Source organism: Pristis pectinata, chromosome 1 (genome assembly GCF_009764475.1).
Source record: "Pristis pectinata isolate sPriPec2 chromosome 1, sPriPec2.1.pri, whole genome shotgun sequence".
Taxonomy (NCBI): domain Eukaryota; kingdom Metazoa; phylum Chordata; class Chondrichthyes; order Rhinopristiformes; family Pristidae; genus Pristis; species Pristis pectinata.
The window spans coordinates 39434070-39458318 of record NC_067405.1 but is presented as its reverse complement, the minus strand read 5'-3'; the positions used below and the strand labels follow the sequence as shown (position 1 = coordinate 39458318).

The 24249-nt window shown below is 39.7% G+C and overlaps 1 protein-coding gene across 2 annotated transcripts; it reads right to left on the bottom strand.

Annotated features, from left to right (window-relative positions):
- Positions 1 to 5886: 5886 nt before the first annotated feature.
- LOC127573675 (cytohesin-interacting protein-like) lies at positions 5887 to 20925 on the bottom strand. Of its 2 annotated transcripts, none has more exons than XM_052022093.1 (8): positions 20647 to 20925; positions 20155 to 20204; positions 19643 to 19700; positions 19435 to 19537; positions 19211 to 19304; positions 9849 to 9915; positions 8875 to 8941; positions 5887 to 7873 (listed from the first exon to the last, which is right to left on the bottom strand). In XM_052022093.1, exons 1-8 carry the CDS (start codon positions 20770 to 20772, stop codon positions 7413 to 7415), a joined length of 1026 nt encoding a protein of 341 aa, XP_051878053.1. In that variant the 5' UTR covers positions 20773 to 20925; the 3' UTR covers positions 5887 to 7412. The 2 variants fall into 2 exon arrangements, with proteins under 2 accessions (XP_051878053.1, XP_051878061.1); XM_052022101.1 differs by having other exon boundaries at positions 19643 to 19697.
- Positions 20926 to 24249: the final 3324 nt, after the last annotated feature.

Below are 24249 nucleotides of genomic sequence, written 5' to 3'. Positions count from 1 at the left end.
CATGTGACTGGTGTTTGCCATTCATGGGCCTCCATTGTATAAATTAATTTTGCAGGTGACTTCAGACTGCGTACTTCCCTTCTGATGTCACAGCACATGCCTGTGGCCTCAGTATATAGATTGTTATCTTCTTATGTCACTTGGAAGTCAGAAACCCTCCAAGCCTTGTGTCAAAAATATAAATAAGGTTGGTATGGAATTCAAACCACAGCTAGCCATTCAAAACTGAAAAAAGATATAGTGAAAGATATAGGAGATGATGTAACTTTTCAGCATTAACTTCATTCAATTTCAAGTTCATCCAGTTGTGGGGTTTACTTGAGTGTTTAAAGGACAGTGTGGCAGATACTTCCTGGCTTCCAACCTGACCTATCAGGTACTAGGCTTGATTCAACACACAGGTTTCAACACAAAACCATTTGAACCAAAGAAATGGTGAAAAATTTTAATAAAAACTGAAAATGTTGAACAGCATCAGGAAAAAGGACTTAGAGTTAATATTTAAGGGTCAGTGACCTTTGTCAGAACAATTTCTGACAAAAGTTTTAACTTGAAAAATCCAGCCTATTAATGAAATCATTGATTATTGAAGTTCCAATATCCATCCTGCTTGAAAGGAAACAGCTAGAATAATTTCCTATTTAGTTATTCACATCATACTATAAGCAAAATATCATTCAGCATGAGATATCTGGGATGTAGATGTTTGGGGGATTGAACTGTGTTCCAGTTTACTGAAAAAAAAAATGGAATTGCATTATGGCAACCAAATTAACAAGTTTTGTAGCTTGCAGAGATACAGAATACCTGTGGAGCTGGAAACCAATTGAAGATGAGGCTCATTGTTCCTTGCTCTAACTTTTGAACCTTTCTCAGCTTCATTGATTTTTTTTTGTCCAAGGATCAGTGTTTACATTAAGGCACATTTACCATTTATAATGTTAAATTTTTAATGGATTTCTTGCTTTTACTTCTTTTTCAGTGGAAACTGGGTTCATCGAGATCTTTATGTTGCAAAAAAAAAGCTGCACTTGAGAAAGCAAACCCATGTTCACCACATCCTGTTTTTAATTGAGAATACAGACCACGTCCTAATTTAAATGATAAAATTTTGGTGTGAAGGTAGTGCCTTCAAAAATAACCTTGTTAATGAAGCCAAACTACATAGATGCTAGAAATCTTATGGAAGTAGAAAATAATGAAAATACTTAGTAAGTCAGGGTTCATGCTTCAGGTTAATGACCTTTAGAGCAAAGCATCTCTGACAAAAGTTCATCAGCATTAAACATTCTCTTTATTACTGAATTGATTTACTATATTGTCCCATCATGAACTCTGAAATAGCTCACTACCACTTATTTTTGCCAGATCCTCTTGGCTAAATTTGCTGTTTGAAATAACATTTGAGACATCAAATACCTTCTTTACACTTTTCAAGTTGTTATTCTTTTTCGATAGATTGGTACAAGAACAAGCCTTTCTGAATGAAGCACACAATATATTGGCAGATTATATAATGATCCTATCTTTCAGACTGATTTAATGGTGGTTAAAGCTATATTTACATGTGTTTTGCTCACATACAGTCATTTGACACCAACATTTCACTCTATCCCAACTCAACTTGTTTCAAGCAACAAGAAGCAGCAGCAATGATAAATGAAAATCCACTGCTTAAATGCAAACTGAAATAGCAGTGATGAACAAGAATGGAACATTCATTATAATAACCTTTTTCTTCTAATCTTGTTCATAAAGAAACAAGCAGCATACTTTCTGTCTCAGACACCATAAAAAAACACCCAGATATTACAGAAGGTAATTATGATGAAGGTCCTTAACCTCAAATCTTAACTCTTTTTTCTCTTTCCACTGATACTGCCTGACTTGCTGTGTATTTCTATCACTTTGTGTAAGTTAATCAGTTTTGAAGTAAAATTCCTTTATGTCCCAATACAGATCCCAGCTCAGGAAAGCATCTTCTTCCAGGTGCTACAATTTCCTATGCCTACCACATGAGTACAAGGGTGGCTTCAAAATCTGGCATAAGTTATTTAAGACCTCTGCTGTCAGGACTCCCATGATTTAAATGATGGGTATTTACTGAGTTGGTACATTTCTTAGACAAGAAGATAGGAGCTACAAAATCAGAGTCCCAACCCAGCCCTTAATATGCCAATGATTTTATCTACTGCAGGCACAGGTTCAGCTGCATAGGTGTCTTTATAATAGTTCTGGTGCAAGACCAAAACGTGGCATTTTCAGATATGTACATAATTCGTAGTCCTTCCAATTAATTTGTACCAAAGTTATAGCAGGAACGCATCAGATTATTTTCATCCTTTAAAGGATTGAATATTATAGCAGTAATACTGTCCTCTGCTGAATGGTTTGCTGGATCAAGGTGTCTAGACTATATCTTATGGACTACATGAAACACTAATTCTTGGCAACCAGATAACGTGACTATTTTGATCTTGTACTTCGCAAATCCAAGAATACATGATTTGAATTTATAGTGGCTTGAAGAAGACTGAGTTTCCCAAAGTTGCTTCATTTGGTTAAATGCTAAATTAGAACAGCAAGAGCTCTTGGCATTAACTTTCAGGTTATGCAAATTTAGTGCCTAGAATTTGGTCATGAAGCACTACTTTTCTACTGTTACATCCAACAAAATCAAGTTCTCACAATACAACTTGATTATCTGGTCTTCCTGGGCCAAATCAAGCGGTTCTAAAAATTCAGCCTGGCATTTCCCATCATGAATGATGATGCCACGAGAAATTAGGTCACACTGATGCAAAACACGTGTTGCGTTAGTGCTGCAAGGGGAACCTTCTGGAATAGTCCCAGATTGGCACCAGGAACCTTACAGAAGCACATGTCCTTTAATTGCCAGCTCTCCAACAGACCAAACATACCCCCATCTACCAACCCCAAACTACTGAGCTCCCTCATCTTGTACCAATCACCTAATTTCCCCACACACTGATTGCCCAAGTGTGCGGTGAAGTAATATGCTGAGCGTGCAGAGTAATGTATGGGAAACTCAGACTCTAGAATGTGTGGCTGGTTTATATGTCTTTTCAGCAACTGCATACATGTGCACAATGATACACACATCATCTTATAGAGTCATATATACAGCAATAAAACTCTGTGCCAACCAGTGTGCACCTATTTACACCAATCTGACACTAATCTCATGTTATTTTACCTACTTTCTCATCAACTTCACCGCACCCCCCCCCCCCCCCCCATATTTCTACACTCACCAATACAGTGCTAACCCACATTTCTTTGGGATGTGGAAGGAAACTGGAGCATTCGACAGAAACGCATACAAACTGAATCTCTCATCTACTCTTACAAAATAATTCTTGGAATTGCATGTCCCACAATCTCTACTATATCCAATTTCTTGATTTCTGACCCATTTGATGGGTTCAGCACATGAACCTTATATATAATCTGAACCTCCTTTCCAAAGCATGCCTTATGATATTTGCTTGTTTGAACTATCTGTCCCCCACCTTCCCTTACAGATTCAACAAAACCAGACTTAGATATTTCCAACATTTCTGCAGGAGTATATCCTGTTTTGAACATTGATCTGAAGAATAGGAGAAAGTTTGCAAATCCACACTTCATAGCATTACTTGATATCCTTTCTATGATTTGTTTCTTTAGTGTCGCTTTCACTACATATCTCTAAGCCTTTAAATTTGATTATGAGAAGTGAAGCCAAGTTTGAACCTATTTTGCTTATCAAACTGTTCAAATTGATATTGCTGATTCACAATCCTTGGAAAGATCATGTGTCTATGGACTTATTATGGGTAAATGGCATTCATCTGGATTGGTACAATAGGTGGCATGGGACAATGTGGGCCGAAAGGCCTGTTTCTATACTGTGTGAGTCTGTGATGATGTTGTAAAATTGAAACAGAGTGGCTCTATAATGCATCCAGTGGGGGGGGGCTTGACCCCAGATGGTTTATCTTAATCTATTTTGATTTGCTATTCACCAGTCGAAGGAAGTTGGCCACACCTTTCTTGACTGAATAGCCATGGGGTCACGTGCATGTTTGGAGTGCTGCTCTTGGTGGCTATGAACTGGACATAATAGACCACAGCACTGGCAGGCATTTCTAGTTCCAAAACTGTGCAGGGCCAACAGACAAAGCTACAAGCTACTTGTCATCGTGGCTATCCCTCGAGGTCAAGGATGATGGTCTTCATTCCGTTGATCAGAAGTAGCCCACAGAGCGAAGACACCTGTGCATGTGTTTGTTTAACGTGTACTTGATGTTGCACTGCAAAAAGCACACGATACTTCACAAATCAACCAAATGATTCCAATGGCATGGAAACCACGATGATTGAAGCTGATGGATTTGTTGCAGCCTTCATCCACCTTCACAGCCGTTGAGTTTGAAATAACTTCATCTGCCTGTTCCACCATTGAGGTCTTGGTTGGATTGTTCTTTGTCAGGATTCTCTGTGGATTGTCACCTTGTCGTGTTGGAGAAGTTTGTGTGGTCCTGAGATCCTGAGAGCGATGCCGTCTGGAGCTATGCTCCTGGTAGGGTCACCCATGGCGGTAAGGTCGATGGTGAGGTCCCTGACAAGCTACTACATTCAGTAACAAAGCCCAAATGTTCTGAATGAAGTTCTTCCATTATTCTGTTTCATAGTTCTTTTGGTATAACTACTCTGTGATCCCACTCATAATGTGGCCAGATTTTTATTCTCATTCAAACATTTGTCTAAATCTTTCCAGCCACTCTTACTTACTTACATGCTTTAATACTGATCATCACCCTGTGTCACTCTCATTTACTCTGCTTCTGTTTCAGGAAAAACATTCTCTGATTTCTATAAGATATACATTGTATTTTCTACATTTGATTCAGAGTTTTTGTAAGGCAATTCTTATAACGCATCTGCTGGGACACTGATGTTCAAAGTCATGATCAGATTGAGAAAGGAGAATACAATATGCCATACCCTGTAACAATTTAAGCATTGGGCCATCTTGAACAGGCATTCTGGGGGCAGTTGGTTCCCATAACACCCATGACAAGACTTCCCACCTTTTGCACTCATATGATTTGCAGCACTTAGGAGTCATGTGATCCACCATTTTCTCTGAAGCCACTTGTATTTTCCAAGTGGTTTAGCTGCAGAGTCAACAAAAGCACAATTACCATTTCTGCTGGCTTTTTCCCTGTTTGCTCCTTGAAGTTGTGCCCAAGTGAAAATAATTCATATTTTCAACCTCTGCCTCCACGCTGGTAGCTATTCTGTATCCTCCCTCAAACATTCTGGCAAATATAGTACTTTTGCTGAAATTCTCTAAATTGCCAGTCTATAACACTAAAAAGATGCAGAAATTACTGCATTTTGCCAGTGTCCTCACCCTGATCACATACTTTCTAACCATTTCCTCTAGCACCTAACTGCATTTGACAAATGGAAGTCCCTGTTGGTGTCATGGTATAAGATGCCTTCGGGTTTTCACTACATACTCATGTTACCTTGTCTATCATTTTGTTGCCCTGTTTTTCAGTCCTGAACTATTACAATATCATTCACCCTCGGGTATGTTTCCACAAGCATCATATACTAGGAACTTGGCAAGACAATTTCTATTTCTTGAGCTCACAAACATATCCAGTAACATTCACATCCAGCTATCATTACTGCTCTACCTGGAAAAAAGTGATCTCTTAACTTTCCACTCAATCAACATCCTCCTACTCCATCAAGCAGCAACATCTCAATTTGAAGCCAATTTGGTGTCTTTGACCTATATAGTATTTCTACTTATTAAGGCAAAAGGAGACTTACAGTTATCAATAAAACTTCCTTTATTGAAGGCAATAAACTTTCAACCAATGGCAATGTTTGGTACAACAATGTATCAAAAGTCAGACCAAATGGCACACTTATACACAAAACAGGGGGAATAGAGTAAGGGAGGAGGAAATTCAGAAGGTGGGGTTAAAGAGTGCCTATATATGTGTGATGGGGCCCCCAAGCTCAGGAACAGCCCATTTGTGCTCAATGTGCTGGGGCCACTACCACAGTGATCACTGGGGTCACAGATAGCAGCATCTTGCACTCAAGTGCACAGATGCAATGATGTTTATCAGTGATGGTGTCCAAATACAGGCAAAAAGATGGAATCAGTATTGAGGACTCATTGATGACAAATCAGTGTTTCAGTAGGATTTTCTAAATTACACCTGGTTCCCATTTTGTTGTTTGCTTTGCTTTTTGTTTCACTGTGAGTGATTAGCAAGGGTTGAAGGTCACAACATATTGATCGATTTTCTGCCAATAAGTCAAAAATGTACATTGACGACATTATCTTAAGCACAAAATACTAATGAGAAACTAACCAGTGCTAGGGTGAATTGCAACAGGAAGTACCTAGTCCAATATCACAATGGCCAGGACTTCCACCTGAAAAAGGCACAGAAACTTTGAGACATGCAGAATGATTTTTATGAATGTATTATGCATGCAAATCAGACCATGTTTTTTTTATGAATCCAATTTCTCGCCTACAATGTTCTGTTGATAACTAAGAACAGGATATCCTGTCTGGATGAAGCAGATAGCCATCAATGCATCTGTAATGGTTCAGGCACCTTCTGTCTCTAAGCAAACTCTAGTTCTCTCCCAGTGCCTCTGGAAACTTCTGTGAAGTTATTGCTCAATAAGAGCACTGATTATACACATTACAAATGATATATTGTCAGGATTATCCTTACAGTACAAAGTTTTAATTGAATTTTTGATATCTTTGTAAGCCATTCAATTCACCCAAACATATCTAGATCAATTTTTCATGCTGTTATCCTCAGGCACATTGATGTATGCAGCTTAGTTGTGTCACTTAGCTGACCATCCATCCTGTACTTTTTAAGGGTAATTAATCCAGAGATCCCTCGAAGTGTTTTAAGGAGGTTCTGAAATTAATTGTTACTTAAGGAGGAATATTTGCAAATTGCCCATGTTTATCTTGCTTTTTTATGTATACCTTGAACAATGAGACTAAACTGTTAAAGACAATTAGATGTTAACAGGGCATTACTGTATATTTACAATAAGAACATTTCATGTATGACTTCTTCTAAAGCCATAATCTTAGAGAAGCACATTTCTATATGAAATGTGCAACTATTGCTTACTAAACCTTTCTGCTGGTTAAAGGTTTATAAAAAACAAAGAGAATCCAAATTCTAATACTTTTTGTTTTAAGAGGATTTGTTGAACTTCCTTAAAGGACATAAATCCAGTCTGTAACAGATATTTTAATGATTTAATGCCACAGTTTCTTATTACTCCTTAATGCTGTTTTGAAGCTAGCAGGATCACTATTGCATTACTAATATGCAAATCTAAAAGTGACTCTCATCCTCTTCCACTGCCCTATTTAAACCTGGAATGAACTTCATGAGGCGCTTCCTAACACTTGGTCTCTTGCTTTTTCGAGGTATTGTCCCACAGCCTCTGTGCAAGTCCCATGATGGTGACATTTGACCACTCCCGCTGCTGGTCATACTTATGCTCCTGCTCCTGCTCAGTTGGCTTTTGGGCGTAAATACTTCTGTATCCCTGTGGAAGACACAATCTTCATCCATACTTCTGCGCCTACAGTGGCTCCCAATGATCAAGTCATCAAACATTCCAGGCTGGAAGACTCCATCCTCACTGTCATCAGTCATTAGGCTGAGCTGGCTCCTGCAGCTACTGTCACTAGAAAACCTTTCCTTGTTTCTTGCAGTTGACCCAAATAATGCTATATCATCATACAGAAAAGATTCCGAAGATTCTGTTGTCCCAACGTTCCTCAAGAATCCTAAAAATTGAAACAGTGGAAATATCATTAAATGTAGTCTGTGCTGTTTTATTAATCCCAATTTAAAGTTTCAAGTGCTTTCAAAATGTGCCTTTTTGCTCAGCAAAAATGCTTACACCACCGGCCCTCCCACCACTTATTAATGGCTGCCGAAATCTGCAAGCTGTTAAATTGTTGGCTCAGATCGTACACATGGAAAATGTCTACTGAAGGTAGCAAACTAAACCAAACTCTTCCAGTATTAAGCTTTTATTTAAATTTGAATGCCTGCATCAAGACTTTGTAATGGAGAGATGCAAATCCTAATTTTGCCCAGGCAAAGACAAAAAATAAGAAATACATCACTTGAAAACAACACTTAATGTTCTACAGAAGTGGAAAAGTCAAGATTGTAGCCTTTTCTCCACTTCCCCAGCAACAAGATACTCAGTGGAAAACAATCAAGGAAAACAATTAAGAAAGTGAGAGACAATAAACCATTCTATAACCCCATACTAACACAAATTTAGAACATAAAATGGGCAATAAGTCATTCTTTTATTTGCAAAGCCTCAGATTTAATCTAATCCAAACAACTGCCCCATCTGCAGACTAAATATTTTGTGGGTAAGAATCTTGGGCAGACTCATGCAATTCCTTATGGATACAGCCAGGTTGATGGAATAAAAAAAGTTGTTTTAGGTCAATAGCAGTATTTTTTAAAGACTGAAGATAGGGCATATTGTAAGAGTAGCCTGATGACATCTTGCTCCCCATATTTCTATGTTGTAGATTTTGTGATACACAAGATTGCACTCAATACATCAGGTGAAATTCTCAAGCGTTGCGATCCCTTATCTTGAACACAATTTAATCAGAAATGGAAATACAAAGAGTTTTGACCCACACTATCTAATCTTTCATTTTAGTAACCTCATACAGTAAAAAGGTTTCAATGTAGACTTAAAATTTTTGCTGCGATTAAAATTATGTTGCACTGTGGTTTCTCAATAGGAACTCACCATGAACGAGGCGTTGCTCCTGTAACATAAGTGACCTGTACTCCACCCATTTCTCTTGAAGTGTTTTCTATGAGACATAGGAAGATAGAGTTAATAAATGTTAAATTTGTTATTTGCCAGTTATCTGCAGGTGGCTTTACTGCAATATACTGTTTTAGAAATGCAGCATCACTTTTTCTGTAGATGGTTCTGCCCATTTCAAAGAACTAGCATTAATCAATTAATAACTGGTTACTTAACTACCTATGATAACCCACTGAAAATATGTTGAAAAAATAATGTGCTCAAAGTGATGCCCTTAATTCTTTACAAACTAACAAAAGAGCAATAAAAACTCAAAGTACTGTATATAAAAGACATCTGAAAAACAGAAATTGCTGGAAATAGTCAGCAGGTTAGGCAGTGTCTGTAGAAAGAGAAATAGAATTAAAGTTTCAAGTCGAACACCCAACTCGGTCAAAGAGTGCTTGACATGAAGCATTAACTCTGTTTCTCTTTCTATAGATGCTACCTGACCTGTTGAGATTTCCATCATTTTCTCATTTTATTTCGTATTTCCAGCATCTGCAGGTTTTTCATTATTATTTTCATATATTAAACATCTTTAGTTTCAAATGCAATAGTGGAAAAGCAGCTTCACATGGCATTGTTAAATTAAGGCACAAATTTCAAAGTATTTCTCTGCTTTTCACAGCATTTTGGTATCGTCTAAAACAACTGCAGTAGCGAACAGTTTATTTCAGTGCAAATTTACTAAAAGAGAAATTCAAGCCAACTAGAAAGTAAAGCTAATGTGATCCTTCTGTCAAATGCATAGTTTCACTTACATTCACTGTACTTTCTCTTTGAATTTTAAAGGAACATTAGCTTTTGCAGCTTTCTGTTTTCAGATCAAAAGTATTTTGCTTAATTAACTATTTGCTCATATTATTTCATAACTCAGCTAACACATGGCAAAAGATTGGGAAAAATACCTTTAAAAAATATAATCTTGCTTCAAGTTCACTTCTTCTAACAGAGTTTTTATTGATAGTTATAAGGCTGTAAAAAGACAGAAAATTCAACAGTGAATACAGAAACCATTATCTGATACAATCTTCAAATTACAGGATATGCACTCCCCACCATTGACGTCTAATGTCTAACGTGTGCACATTCTACAGGATGCATTGCAGCAATACAGCAAGGTTACTTCAACAGTCCCTCAACCACCATGAAAAACAAGAGCAGAAACGTGAAGTGAACATCATCATATTCAAGGAGGTTTATAAATCAGAATTATCCTGATCAAGACCAATCGTTGCTCTTTCTTCACTGTTACTGGGTAAAATTTCTAGCACAAAAGTAAAAATGCTGGAAATACTCAGTAGGCCAGACAGCATCTGTGTAAAGAGCAATAGAGCTAACATTTCAGGTTGAAGATCCTTCGTCAGAACTGGGCAAGAGAGAAAGCAGGTTACTTTTAAGTCGCAGAGAGAATGTGGGATGAATGGATAGGATAAAGGGAGTGTTGGTGCTCCTCCAAGCTCAGCAACATTTGAGTGAAGCACTGAAAGCAGTCAGGGCACAGAATGTACTTTGGGTTGGGGACTTTAATGTCCATCACCAAGAGAAGCTTGGTAGCATCTCCACAGATCAAGCCGAATAACATAACTGTCAGCCTGAGCCTGCAGCAGGTAATAAATGAATCAATATGAGAGATAAATTTGTTTGATCTTGTTTTCACGAATCTAAGTGTAGCAGATGCATGTATCCATAACAGCACTGTTGGAGTGATAACTATCCAGTTTTTTTTTTGTTGGAGACAAAGCCACATCTTCATACTGAGGACACTTTCTATCATGGTGTGTGGCATTACAATCACACTACATGAAATAGACACAGAACAGATCCGATACCAAAACTGGACATTCGCAGGATGCAGCAGCAATTTATGCCACCACAATCTGACATCTCATAATCCTCACTTTACCATAATAATCAAGCTAGGGGCCAGGCCTGGTTCAATGAGTAGAAAAGGGCATGAAGGGCTTATTTAGATGAATGCTAAAGAGACAGAGCTAAGTAATACACAAACAACACATCAGATCAAAGCCCTGCAGTTCTGTTTGGTGATAGAAAATTAAACAGCTAACAGGAGGAAGAAGCTCCAAGACCATCCCTATCCCCATCCTTAACAATGGTGGGACCCAGAATGACAGTGTTAAATGCAAGGCCTGAAGTCTAAGTTTTTTCCTCTTAGTTTTTTTCACCATCACCAATCTATAGCCAATTCAATTCACTGTCGATGATATCAAGAAATGAGTTACAGTACTGGATTCAGCAAAAGCTATCAGAACAGACTACAACCCAGCTCAAATGCCATCATCCCCTCACTATGCTTTCAACACCATCATTCCCTCAGTATTAATCAACAAGCATCAAAACCTGGGCCTCTGTACCTCCCTCTGCAACTGGATCTTCGACTTCCTTATTGCGAGACCACAGTCAGTGCAGATCAGTAGTAACGTCTCCTCCTTGCTGACAATCAACACAGGTGCACTTCAAGAATGCATGCTTAGCCCACTGCTCTATTCTGTCTACACTCATGACAGTGTGGCTAGGCACAGCTCAAACGCCATCTATAAATTTGCCGATGACACCACCGTTGTTGGTAGAATCTCAGGTGGTGAAGAGGAGGCATACAGGAGTGAGATAGATCGGCTGGTTGTGTGGTGTCGCAACAACAACCTCGCACTCAATGTCAGTAAGACCAAGGAATTGATTGTGGACTTCAGAAAGGGGAATTCGGGAGAACACACACACCGGTCCTCATTGAGGGGTCAGCGGTGGAAAGGGTGAACAGCTTCAAGATTCTGGGTGTCAACATCTCAGGAGGATCTATCTTGGGCCCAACACATTGATGCAATCATGAAGAAGGCATGCCAGCGGCTCTACTTCATTAGGAGTTTGAGGAGATTTGGTATGTCACCACTCTTGCAAATTTCTACAGATGTACAGTGGAGAGCATTCTGACTGGTTACATCACCGCCTGGTATGGAGGTTCCAATGTACAGGATTGAAAGAGGCTGCAGAGGGTCATAGACTCAACCAGATTCATCACGGGCACAACCCTCCCTGCCATCGAGGACATCTTCAAGAGGCAATACCTCAAGAAGGCGGCATCCACCATTAAGGACCCTCACCACCTGGGACATGCCCTCTTCACGTTACTACCATCAGGGAGGAGGTACAGGTGCCTGAAGACCCACACTCAATGTTTCAGGAACAGCTTCTTCCCATCCACCATTAGATTTCTGAACAGTCCATAAACACATGAACACTATCTCGTTATTCCTCTTTTGCACTATTTGTTTTTGTAATTTATAGTAATTTTTATGTCTTGCACTGTACTGCTGACACAAAACAACAAATTTCATGACATATGTCAGTGATAATAAACCTGATTCTGATTCAGTAATGAAGATCTATGTTCCAGAATCTGTCATGCTTTTAGCCAAGCTTTCTCAGTACAGTTACAATCTGCCATTTACTTGATGATCGGGAAGGTTTGCCCTATCCACAAAAAGCCAGATAAGTCCAATCCAAATTAGTCCAATTACTGCCCAAGCAGCCTACTCTCAATCATCAGCAAAGTGATTGAAGGTATCATCAACAACGCTGTCATTAACCTGCTCACTGACTTTGGGTCTTGCCAAGACCATTCTTCTCCAGATCTAATCACAGCCTTGGTACAAACATGGACCAAAGAGCTGAATTCCAGAGGTAAGGCAAGAGTGACTGCCTTGACACAACTTCAGTGTTTGACTGGGTGTGGTACCAAAGAGCACTGGTAAAACAGAAGTCAATTGGCATTAAGGGGAAAATCCTCCAGCATCACACAAAGGAAGGTGGAAGTTGTTTAGTCAGTCATCCTAGCCCCAGAACATTGCAGCAGTAGTTCCTCAGGGTGCTATCCTAGGACCAACCATCATAAGTTCAAAAGTGGGGATATTTTCTAATTATTGCACAATGTTCAAGTCTATTCTGCAACTCCTCAGCAAATGAAGCAGTCCATGCCTGCATGCAGCAAAATCTAAACAACATTCAGGCACGTGCTGATCAGTGGCAAGTTACATTTGCAGCACCAAGTCCCAGGAATCATTTATACAACTGCACGTGTGACTTTAAAAGCAGAAAATGTATGATTTCTGCTGCATTGTTGTTGAAAGTTTTGTTGATAGTTCTATCTCTATTATTTGCCTTAGTAAGCAAAAACACTAAAGAGCCTGCAAACATTACACAGGGATTGAGTCTGGGGAATTGCTGTTTGAGGGAGTTGCTTGACAATGATCCAACACAAAGTTAATAAAGAAAACGAAACTTTTTTTTTTAAAAACTACACATGTGGAAAATCTGAAATAAAAAGAGAGAATGAAGGAACTGCTCAGCAGGTCACACAGCATCTGAGAAAAACAGTTTAAAGTTTCAGGTCAATGACTTTTCATCATCTGATGAAAGGTCACTGACCTGAAATGTTGCCTCTGTTTCTCACTGCATTGATGTTGCTTGAGCTGCTGACTGTATCCAACATTCTCTATTTATAATTGAGAACAGGGTTCCCTAGGTAGTGCAGTGATGATGGCAGGCAGTGACAAGTCAGTTGGTGAGCTCAAAAAGATACAAGTGGACTCCACCATTTGCCCTGCATAGGGAGGAGGGGATCTGCTCCTGAGGGAGAATGGTGTTTTCAAAGTCATAGGGGAGGACACAGAACAAAGCAATGCAGCCAAGTGTGAGACATAGAAGGCATTTTTATTGCTGGCAGCGGGCTGGAGACATACAAGAAATCTGTGAGCCTGCTAACAGCACAAACTACAGACGAGATCTCATCCGAGGACATAATGGTGCCATCAGAGATTTTCAGGAGCTACACATTTGGTAAACATGTCGTCAGTCTGAAGACAGTGGAAAAAGAGGTGCAGTTTTCACAGAGAAATAAATGACTGCAGATGCTGGAATCTAGATGAAAAACACTAAGTTACTGGAGGAACTCAGCGAGCCAGGCAGCATCTGTGGAGAAAAGCAGGCGGTCAACATTTCGGGTCAGGACCCTTCTTCGGGACTGAAGATAGGAAGAAGGGAAGCCCAATATATAGGAGGGAAAAGCAGAGCAGTGATAGGTGGACAAAAAAGGAGAGGCGGGGTTGGCACAAGGTGGTGATAGGTAGATGCAGGACTGTGATAGGCAGGTGTGGGAGAGGAAGGGAGAGCAGATCCACCGGGGATGGGTCAAGTGAAAGGAGGAAAAAGTGGGGATAGAAAAAAAGAGAGATAAGCTAGGAAAGGGAAGAAAAGAAGCGGCATGGTGGGTGTTGAGGGGGTGGGGGTTACTTAAAGTGGGAGAATTCAATGTTCATGCCATTAGGCTGCAAGGTTCCAAGACAGAAAATGAGGTGCTGTTCCTTTAGTTTATGCTTGGAATTCTCCTGGCAGTGGAGGAGGCTGAGGACTGATATATCTGCAATGGAGTGGAAGGGGGAGTTGAAGTGACGGGCAATGGGGAGATGCAGATCGCGGTTACGGATGGAGTGCAGGCATTCTGCAAAACAGTTACCTAGTCTGCGTTTGGTCTCGCCAATGTAGAGGAGGCCACACTTGGAGCACCGAATGCAGCTTTCACATCTTAGAATGGGTATTGCAGGATCATAAAATGGCAACTAGGAGGATTCAAGTGATCTATTTGATACACTGGTATTGATGTTTGAGGGAGCATGCAGAATAGCCATCACTGCAGAGATGGCACTTACAACATGAGGCAGTTTCACTCAGCCATAGTTCCGAGATGCAATGAGGGAAGAAGCACACAGAAATGGTAACAGGGTTGGGCATCACATGTGGTTGGGTGAGAAACCGAAAGCTCATGCAACTGCAAAAGGAGGGGAGGCTAGATACCAGGGATATTATAAGAACTGTCCTGCTGCACAATGTGCATTCAAGATAGCACAGGGAATTGTCACCAGGGAAGGTATAATGCATAGCAACCATCTCACTGAAGGAAGTAACTGCTAAGAATGACAGTATTCCTCGTTTGTCTCGAGCACAAGATATGGTACAGTCCTGCTGGGAGACATGGTAGAATCAGACAACGGAGAGGTGAAAACGGGAACTTTGAACACCATTCACTGCACAGCTGAGGAGAATGAGAAGAAAAGTACATTTTAGGCCAACTTACTGATTGAGAAAATAACTACAAATTTGCACGCTGAAACTGTGGCAAGTCAGTGTGTTGTAAGCCAAGCTATCTATTGTGAATCAGAAGCACCTCAACCACTTCCTGTTGAGGTGGTGCAAAACATGGGTTTTGAGCATATATGCAGGATGGACCCTCCAAGTTTTGTGAGAGATCAACTGTTAGGTTGACCACAAAGTGAAATGGGCCCACTTGCCTAATGTGGAAATGAGCTAGCAGCATGCACATGCAATCATGCTCCTACATGCATCCTAATGCTTTCAGACTGAGGGACCATGAGTTATGAAAGGATCACATCATTGGGCAGTGAAGAGATCCAACAGCCACTCATGTTTTGGGGTGCACTGGCCTTAGGCAAACAGGCCACTGATCAGGTAAGCTTGAAAGGCACCAGCTTGCAGGCAATTACTGGCAGACCAATAGGTTGCAGTTACAATGAAATGGTCATGGAAAATGATAGTTCAATGACTACCATACAGCAAGAGAAAGTATAAACTGGGTCTGCCTCTGAACCAGGGAAGTGGGGAATGGGACTGATGGACTGCTCTGGGTGCTGGCTGAATGGTCTCCTATATTGTGAGTAATGTGGGATATCTGCAGGATTGAGCCCTGGTTGAACCATGGAAACATGAACTGGATGAAACTGCCTCTTGTGGTAAGTTACAGCAAATATAAGCAGCTTGTGGGCGGGTGTGGTGATCAATGTATCAACAATGTACCAGTACTACCGCAGATGGATTTGATGACAGTCCATCTGACAAGTAATGTAAAGCTTGTGCAGAAAATAGAGTTAAAGAGTCATGCAGCACAGAAAAATGCCCTTCCACCCTTCACATCCACGCCACCTGAGTACCAATCTACAGTCATCCCATTTTCAAGCACTTGATCTGTAGCCTTCAATCTCTTGGCAATTCAAGTGCTGATGTAGATACTTCCAAAACACAAGGGTCTCTACCTCCATCACACCCTCGGGCAGTGCTTTCCAGATTCCATCCACCCTCTTGGTAAAACATATTCTTCCTCAAAACCCCTTTATACCTTCTAACCCTTACCCTAAACCTACACCCTCTGGTTTTAGACACGTCTGACGTGGGGAAAAATTTCTTTCTATCTACCCTACCTAAGCCCTTAATAATTTTGTGTACCTCTGTCAAATCCCACCTAGCCTTCTCCACTCCAAGGAAAACAAACCTAGCCTAATGAATCTGTTCTCATAACTGAAATGCTCCATCCCAGACAACATTCTGGTGAATTACTTCTGCATTCTCTCCAGTGTGATCACATCCTTCCTACAGTGTGGTGACCAGAGCTGAACACAATACTCCAGCTGTGGCTTAACCAACGATGGATAAAGTTGTATCATGATCTTCCTGTTGTTACATTCTGTGCCCCAGCCAATGAAGACAAGTATCCTATATGCCTTCTTAATCATCTTACGAGGGATCTGAGGAAGTTGTTGAGCCAAAGAATGGTTGGAATCTGTAGCACATTGCCAAAGAGGGCGGTTGAGGTAGGAACTCTCACATCTAAGTAGTATCAGCATGAGCACTCGAATTTCCTAGGCATCAAAGGTTACCGGCCAAGTGTTTGGACATGGGATTAGTCGAGGTAGACACTCGATGGTTAGCACAGACATAATGGGCCGAAGAGCCTGTTTCTGTGCTGCGTGACTCTATGACTCTCATGTCAGCCCAAGCTTCACATTCCTATCCTCAAAATCACAGCACCACTGATTTTTGTGTCACCTGAGAGTTATAAAGTAATGCAGCACAGAAACAGGACTACCGCCTATCGTGTCCATGCGAACTGAGTACCCATCTATACTAATCCCAGTTTCAAACACTTGGCCTGTAGCATCCAATGCCTTGTCAATTCAAGTGCCCTTGTTTCTTAAATGCGAGAATCATCTGTGAACTTACTAATCATACCAAAACAAAAAACAAGCAGCTGGAGGAACTCAGTGGGTGGGGCAGCATCTGTGGAGGCCAAATGATAGTCGACACTTCGGTTCGAGACCCTGTATCGGGACCAATCAAACCTCCCTCTTTCACATCCAAATCATTAGTGCATCCAACAAATAGCATGGATCATGGTATTTTGATCCCTGTAGTACATCATTGGTCACAGGCCTTCAATCACAAAAACTACCTTCAAGCCTGTAATTATATCAATTTTGGATCCAATTTGCCAAATAACCTCATAGGGTCTAACTTTTTGGACCAGCGTCCCGTATGGGATCTTGTCAAAAGCTAAAGATTGTATTTACCTCTTCGAAAAATACAATCAAATTCATTAGACAGGTCTCACCCTAACAAAGCCATGCTGATTATCTTTGATTAATCCCTGCCGTTCCAAGTGTAGATTAATTCTGTCTCTCAGACTTTTTTTTTTGAATAGCTTCCTTATCACTAACATTAGATTCAGGGGCCTGTGATTATCTGACTTATACCTTCTTGTAAGGCACCGTATTTGCTGCACATTTTATATTCCTGTTGGGACTCCTCCATTTTCTGTTATCTATACCTGCCATTTTATTTCCCAAGAGACCGCCCTAGGAAGAGGTAAGCCAGCAGTTTGAACAAAACATGCTAAGTTTGTGTGCTAAAATAATCAAGAGAAGGTTGCGGGATAGAGCAATAAGGCCTATGGTGAAACCAAATGGCAAGGAAACAAAATAAAATATCCCCAGAAGTGAGCTTATTTTGAAAATAGGGAATGTCAGAGGCAAGTACACCTTCTATGACATAAAAAGAATACAGACGACATTATTCAAGAATCATGGATTTGCATTCAGATGTCTGCCAGTAAAGGTGAATAAACATCTATTTTACTGTGGGTTAGCAAGTGAAGCAGATGCTGAATTATGATGGTGGCCAAATGTGAGAGAAAATTATGTTGAAAATAAAAAAAAGTCTTTGGAGGCCACCATGAGATCTGGAAAGAGACCAGCAAAGAAATAAATTGGCTGGGAATTCTGACCAGAATGAGATTCCTCAGAGTTGCCAAAATCAAAATCATCATTTAGCATTTTCAGAATAATAGGACTATTCAGGGAGCTCAATGGCAAGCAGTTCAGAGGAAGATTTTGCAATCTATTTGAACAGGCAATTCACAGAAGTTTCAGGTAATGGCTGTACCATTCATTACAAGTATTCATGAACAAGAAACAAAGAGCTCAGCATGACATGCTGTAGTGAGATAATATCCATTAAGTATGGCACAATACCAATGGAGAAGGTGAGACTGCACATGTTCTAGAGAAGAGTTCAGTTTCCATAAGAATTGTTGAGTGGTCTGAAGCAAGTGAATTTTGAGTTGGATGCACTGGAATAAGGATGCATTGCAATGTGGAGGCAATTCAAAAACTCTATAAGGGGTCTCACAATAGGTATTGAATTACTAATGTTAGTCCAATGCAACAAGTCAGATTGAATACAAACATGGCAAGATAAAGTACTTTGAAGATGATCCAGAGAGGGAAGCCAGTGGAGATAATTTTATGACTTTGAAAAGCACAGCAGTAATGAAGAAAGTTCTGGTATCTACATGAAGTCAGAGTGGCAGTCAGGACACAAAAGAGTGGATGTAAAGATACAAAGACACTTAAGAAGCAACCAAAGTACAGATCATTGTAATTGAGTTCATTGAAACCAGTCATGTTCTAAACAATTGCATAATTATAACCACTGCAGCAGTTGATAAAAGTTAATGACCATAAGTGAAGTTTTCTGTGAACAGTTTGTGTTATATCATGTATTCATAGTTCTGCAAAGTTATGAAGAACCTTCTGCTTAGGTGGCAATTGCAGAAAAGATGCGGAGAAAGCCTACCAAGAGAAAAGCGACCCACTGGAATTATTAATCCTGAAGTGGATACTTCAGAGATGTTGAGTACAACTTAAAGTACGGAGTTTAGTACATGAGTTTAACAGATTGGGCAAATTTATGATTGGTTAAATTCCCTTAGCAACCACAATTACATCTTGTGGTACTATTGCCACAGAATGGCTTTGTGGAACTGATGCCAAAATTGCAAATGCTGTTGGTAACAGAAGCAGCAAATTGTCCTTGAAGTTTTGAACAATCCTTTACATTTGATGCTTACCTTAATGTATTGCCAGATGACTTAATTAGGTTGACAATTTCTCTGTGACAAAAACCTTCAGTGTTTGTTCCATTGATGTTAATTAGCATATCGCCTATGATTCAAAAACAAAATAAGTCGTTGTCCCACAGATGTAGAAAACTGTTTAATAAGTGTCATGTGATTATTGCAGATCTGTGAGAAAGGCAAAACCAAATAGACCAGGAGAGGAAGTGAATATTTACCAGTTTTCAACCCTGCACAGTGAGATGGACTGTTATCATGGACCTTGCAGACGTAAGTGTACCTCTGCACTGCATTGGCATTTTGCTGGTTCATCCCAAGGGTCTAAATAAAAATAATAATGTTAATTATTACAAGAAACAATTGTAAACATTTGACTTCATTTTTTGTTTAAAAAAATGATTACAGGATGTGCAATAAATTCATCACCTGAATCTCAAATCCAAAGGTTTCATTATCTTGTTTATTTATAACGATCATTGTTCTACTTGAAAAACAAAAGATATATTAATATTATTTTTCATTTTACTGATTTTATTATTTCAGAGTAAAATACATTTATGTAAATATTATTTGAAACAGAAATTGCTGGAAACACTCAGTTGTGGAAAGAGAAATAGAATTAATGTTTCAGGTTGAGGATCCTTTGACCTGAAACAGTAAACCTGTTTCTCCTTCTACGGAGGCTGCCTGATCTGCTGAGTCTTTCCAGCATCTGTTAGAATGGACCTCTCGAAAACACTTAATCATTCCCTCACATGCAATGGGGTGAAAGACATTCATAACTCATCTTCATTTCTACAGTTATATATCACCCATACATATATACATTCTGGCAAAATGAACTTTTTTTCCTATACCAAAACAGTTTTTAATTCCAGGGTTCAGATTATTTTCCACGATTAGTGTCACGAAACAATGAATATATAAATAGATCTTACTTTTGAAAATCTGAAGTATGTGCCAAAGAGTTTGATCTGGTCAAAACAAGCTGTAAAGGAAACAGTCAAAATTATCGTTCTCTTCAACAACTTGAGTTTTTATTATAGTACGTAAAGTAATCTATTACACTTCATACCAAAACGAGGCCAATATTAGTTTAACCAGCATCCCATTCATTTTGTACAGTGTAGAACTTTTCAAAATCTTCCATTTCTATACCATACATTGATTATTTAATCAACTAAAATAAACACATGTATTGAAACTTTTTCAGTATCCTATTTTATTCTTGCCAACTTTGCATTTTGTTACATTATTCCATAGGAAACCAGTCGAATATTCAAAACTATATTCTGCACACCATAGCCACTCTGAAGGAAAACTCTGAGAACAAGAATACTTGGTGCTACAATAATAGTAATATATCGGCAAAACGCTTGCTTTAACTGCACCTTAAAGGTGGACTATGAGCCTGGAGGTGACTGATTTACCTGTTTGTATTTCCGCGGCAGAGTTCCCAAAACAAGAAGCTGTCTGTTGTCTATTTCTCCAGAGAAACTCCGGTTGGAGTTCTCAGAACAGGAGTCGTAGCCGGGTGACAAGGAATTCGCTGCCATGTAATTTGCTTTGCCATTCAGTGGAAGAGCACTCTAAAAAGTCAAGGTTTAGTTTTCGGATCAGTGAGTCTCATTGCAGCAAAGTTACTCCATGGAGTTGAGCAAAACTAAATCGTCCCCAAGGCTCCCACAAACTAAGTGTCAAATCGGAAATTCGAGTCATGTGATTTGCGTTTGTGGGCATTTTTGCATTTATCGCTTTGGAGTTCACAGTTACGCAAGTTGCTGATCGAAGATGAAGCGTTGTGCTAGCTTTCTGCAAAGTGCTGAGCTCGGGCATCACGGAGATGCAGGCAAGCACTGAATGCATTTGGCAATTTAATCGGGATTTTGACAGCGTTAGAAATCAGCACTAATTACAATTTGCGCATTGCACGGCCCCTCCCATGAACTGAGAGATACAGTTACCGCCGTAGTACTAATAGATCAAAAATGCATTTGGTTGCTGCCCCCTCTCTCTGACCCCGTGTTTCTTAAGGCTTTCCTGGGTGCGGGTGGAACTGGGTTTGCAGTGACAATCGAACCAGACTGTCATTCGAAGTACCAGCCCACAACCTTCTAGGTTGTATCACTTAGACAACACCTCCTTGTTGCATTACCTTTTATTAACAGCAGCATTAACTCCTGGCCTAGGCGCGAGAGAAAGGAAACATTCAAGGCCAGAGAAAAAAAAAACTAGGAAAGATGCATCCAATCCCAGATTGCAAGGAGATTGAGTTCAACGAGAGTTACATTGGACAATTCATCACTTACCTTCTGTCCACTGTGCTATCAGATAAAGCCCAAAACATGTTCACAGTTAGTACAAAAAGCTGACAGCTTGTCCAAATATCGTGCACCCTCTGTGAAATGAAATCCCTCCTGACCTGATTCTATGTTCACTTAACTGTGGACATTCACGCTGCCTCATTCCAACCTATCTCCTTAAAACTCCTTAAAAAGGTGCTCCGGAAAAGGAATACAAAGGTGCAATTTACTTTCTGAATACAAAGGTGCAATTTTTTTTAAATGGCACCATGGGAGGCTGGGTTTATTGCTTATGTATACATTTCACATTCTATATTTAATATTGAAATAAAAATTAAACATCAGCTCACAAATGTGTACCGCCACAATCCCACTTGAGGTGTCATGCCACCATTAATTCACAAGATGGGCTGCACTCTGCTACTCCCAACTGGACATGAACCAACCATATCTCCACTTTAAAGATGGCCTGGCTGCATGGTTCTCACCTGTCAGAAGAGAGCTTCCTCGCAGACTCCCAGAGCTGGCAAGGAGGATGCACTTTGTATATCTGGGACAAATACTGTTCTGAACTCATTCATCCCAGGACCACCATGTAAATGTTTATGTACCTTGAATGTGTCCTCCCAGTTATGAATGTGTGCTCACCTTCCATTTCAACAGCATATCCACATGGGCACAACTCGGACCCTTTGTTGTTTTAAACTCACTGGCCCAGAGATTCATGGCAGTGACAAGCTGCACAGACCTCCGCAAAAACTGCCACAAAACTCACCCCCATCCCAGCCCAGCGAGACTTCCATGCAGATGCCATCCTGCTCCTCATCATTGAGATTCAGGAGAGCATGGAACTTTCTGGACACAATCACTCATTCGGTGTGGCGGAATAAGCCCCACCCATAGAAATGTCAAGAAAACTGTCACCCACCCAAAACTGTTGTGACTGTCAGAGACACTCAGAAATATTCAAAAATCAAATGTTAAAAATGTTTTAAAAATATTTAAAAAAACATTAAAATAATTCAAAGCTGAAATAAAGGCAGAAAATGTAAGCGATACTCGAGAGGTCAAGCAGTATCTGTGGAGACGGAAGTGGATTCAAAGTTTCAGGTCAAAGACCTTTTATCACTTTTCCATTTCTGATGAAAGGTCATTGGCCTGAAACAGTATTTATCTCACCACGAATGCTGCCTGACCTGTTGATTATCTCAAGGGTTTTGCTTTTATATCTGATCTTGTTATTCTCATTGAAGATGTTATTGTCACTTCCATTTAAATTGAGAAATCATTCCATCTTCAAACCAATATTAAGATAAATATTTATGGAGGACACAATATTTGTGCTGATGCTACTCAAAAGCAATATAGTTTTCTTAGGCCTCAACTATATTTTAAATCAGGGAAAATTAAAGCTGGTTTCAGGAGTACATTTGTAAACTGAAAAAATCAATCATTTAACTTGTTTCACAGTAATTTCTATTTCCTGTTCTAGGAATATCACAAGATCTGAAGGGTTTTTCTGGTGCATTGTATGTGAATTAGCTGGAATAGCAAAAAATGACAAAAAGGTTTAACTCTTCCAGTAAATAAAACCACAAACAATAATCACAATTAAAATCATTAGTTAGTACACCCAAAACTTAGTAAATCTGAAACCAAAAAACCTTCACATAAGCAAAATGCTTCTGATGAAATTCTGATCTAGATCTTAAATTTAAGGCATCATATCACTGAATTTAATTGAAAGAAACCCTTTTGCATTTTGGGAAAGAATGATGACAAGGGAAAATCATCCCCATAGTGCTCAAACTTTTTATTTATTCATAGTTTAAACCTATTTACTTTCAAATTACATGGTATAGATTGTTCAGCATAACTCACTGATGTGAATGGCCAGTTAAATAATTAGAAGTCTTTTGCCCGGTGCACATCTGTAGACCACAACACTACAGGAAGGACCAGTGAGTCTCATTGCAGCATTAGAAGGAGTGCAGGAGAGATTCACCAGGACGTTGCCTAGAATGGAGGGCAACTTCCTGGCAATGAAGGGTAAATGTTATTTACAGGGAGAGATTGGATAGAGTGGGTTTTTTTTCTCACTGGAGTGCAGGAGGTGGAGGGGTGACCTTATAGAGGTATATGAGATTATGAGGAGCATAAAGGGATTAGAAAGTCAGAATTGTTTTCCCAGGGTAGGGAAGTCTAAAACTAGAGTATATAAGTTTAGGGTGAGAGGGGATAAATTTAAAGGAGATCTGATGGGCAACTTTTTCCACAGAGAGTGATAGTTATGTGGAACAAGCTGACAGAGGAGGTGGTAGTGGCAGTAACAATTACAATATTTAAAAGGCATTTGGACGGGTACTTGGATAGGAAAGGAGTGGAGGGATATGGGCCTAATACAGGCAAATGGGTTTAGTCTAGAGAGGCATCACCAGTTGGGGCAAAGGATCCATATCTCTGGGTCCAAAAATATATGCAGGGTCCAAAAGGAATTGGGAAAGAGTTCATACGGACACAAAACAATCCTGATTGGGAAGGAGTTATATTTAACTCATATTTCACTCAGCGAAGCACTATATTGTTTTATTATCCTATTAACCAAATGCAGCCAATCAAAACTATTTCTCCTTACTGAACAGCAAGAAAGAAGTTAATAAATTTGTTTTCTGAATCATTAGGAGTCCTGTGGCCTTGCATTTCTAGGTATGCCTCAATTAACAAATCAGT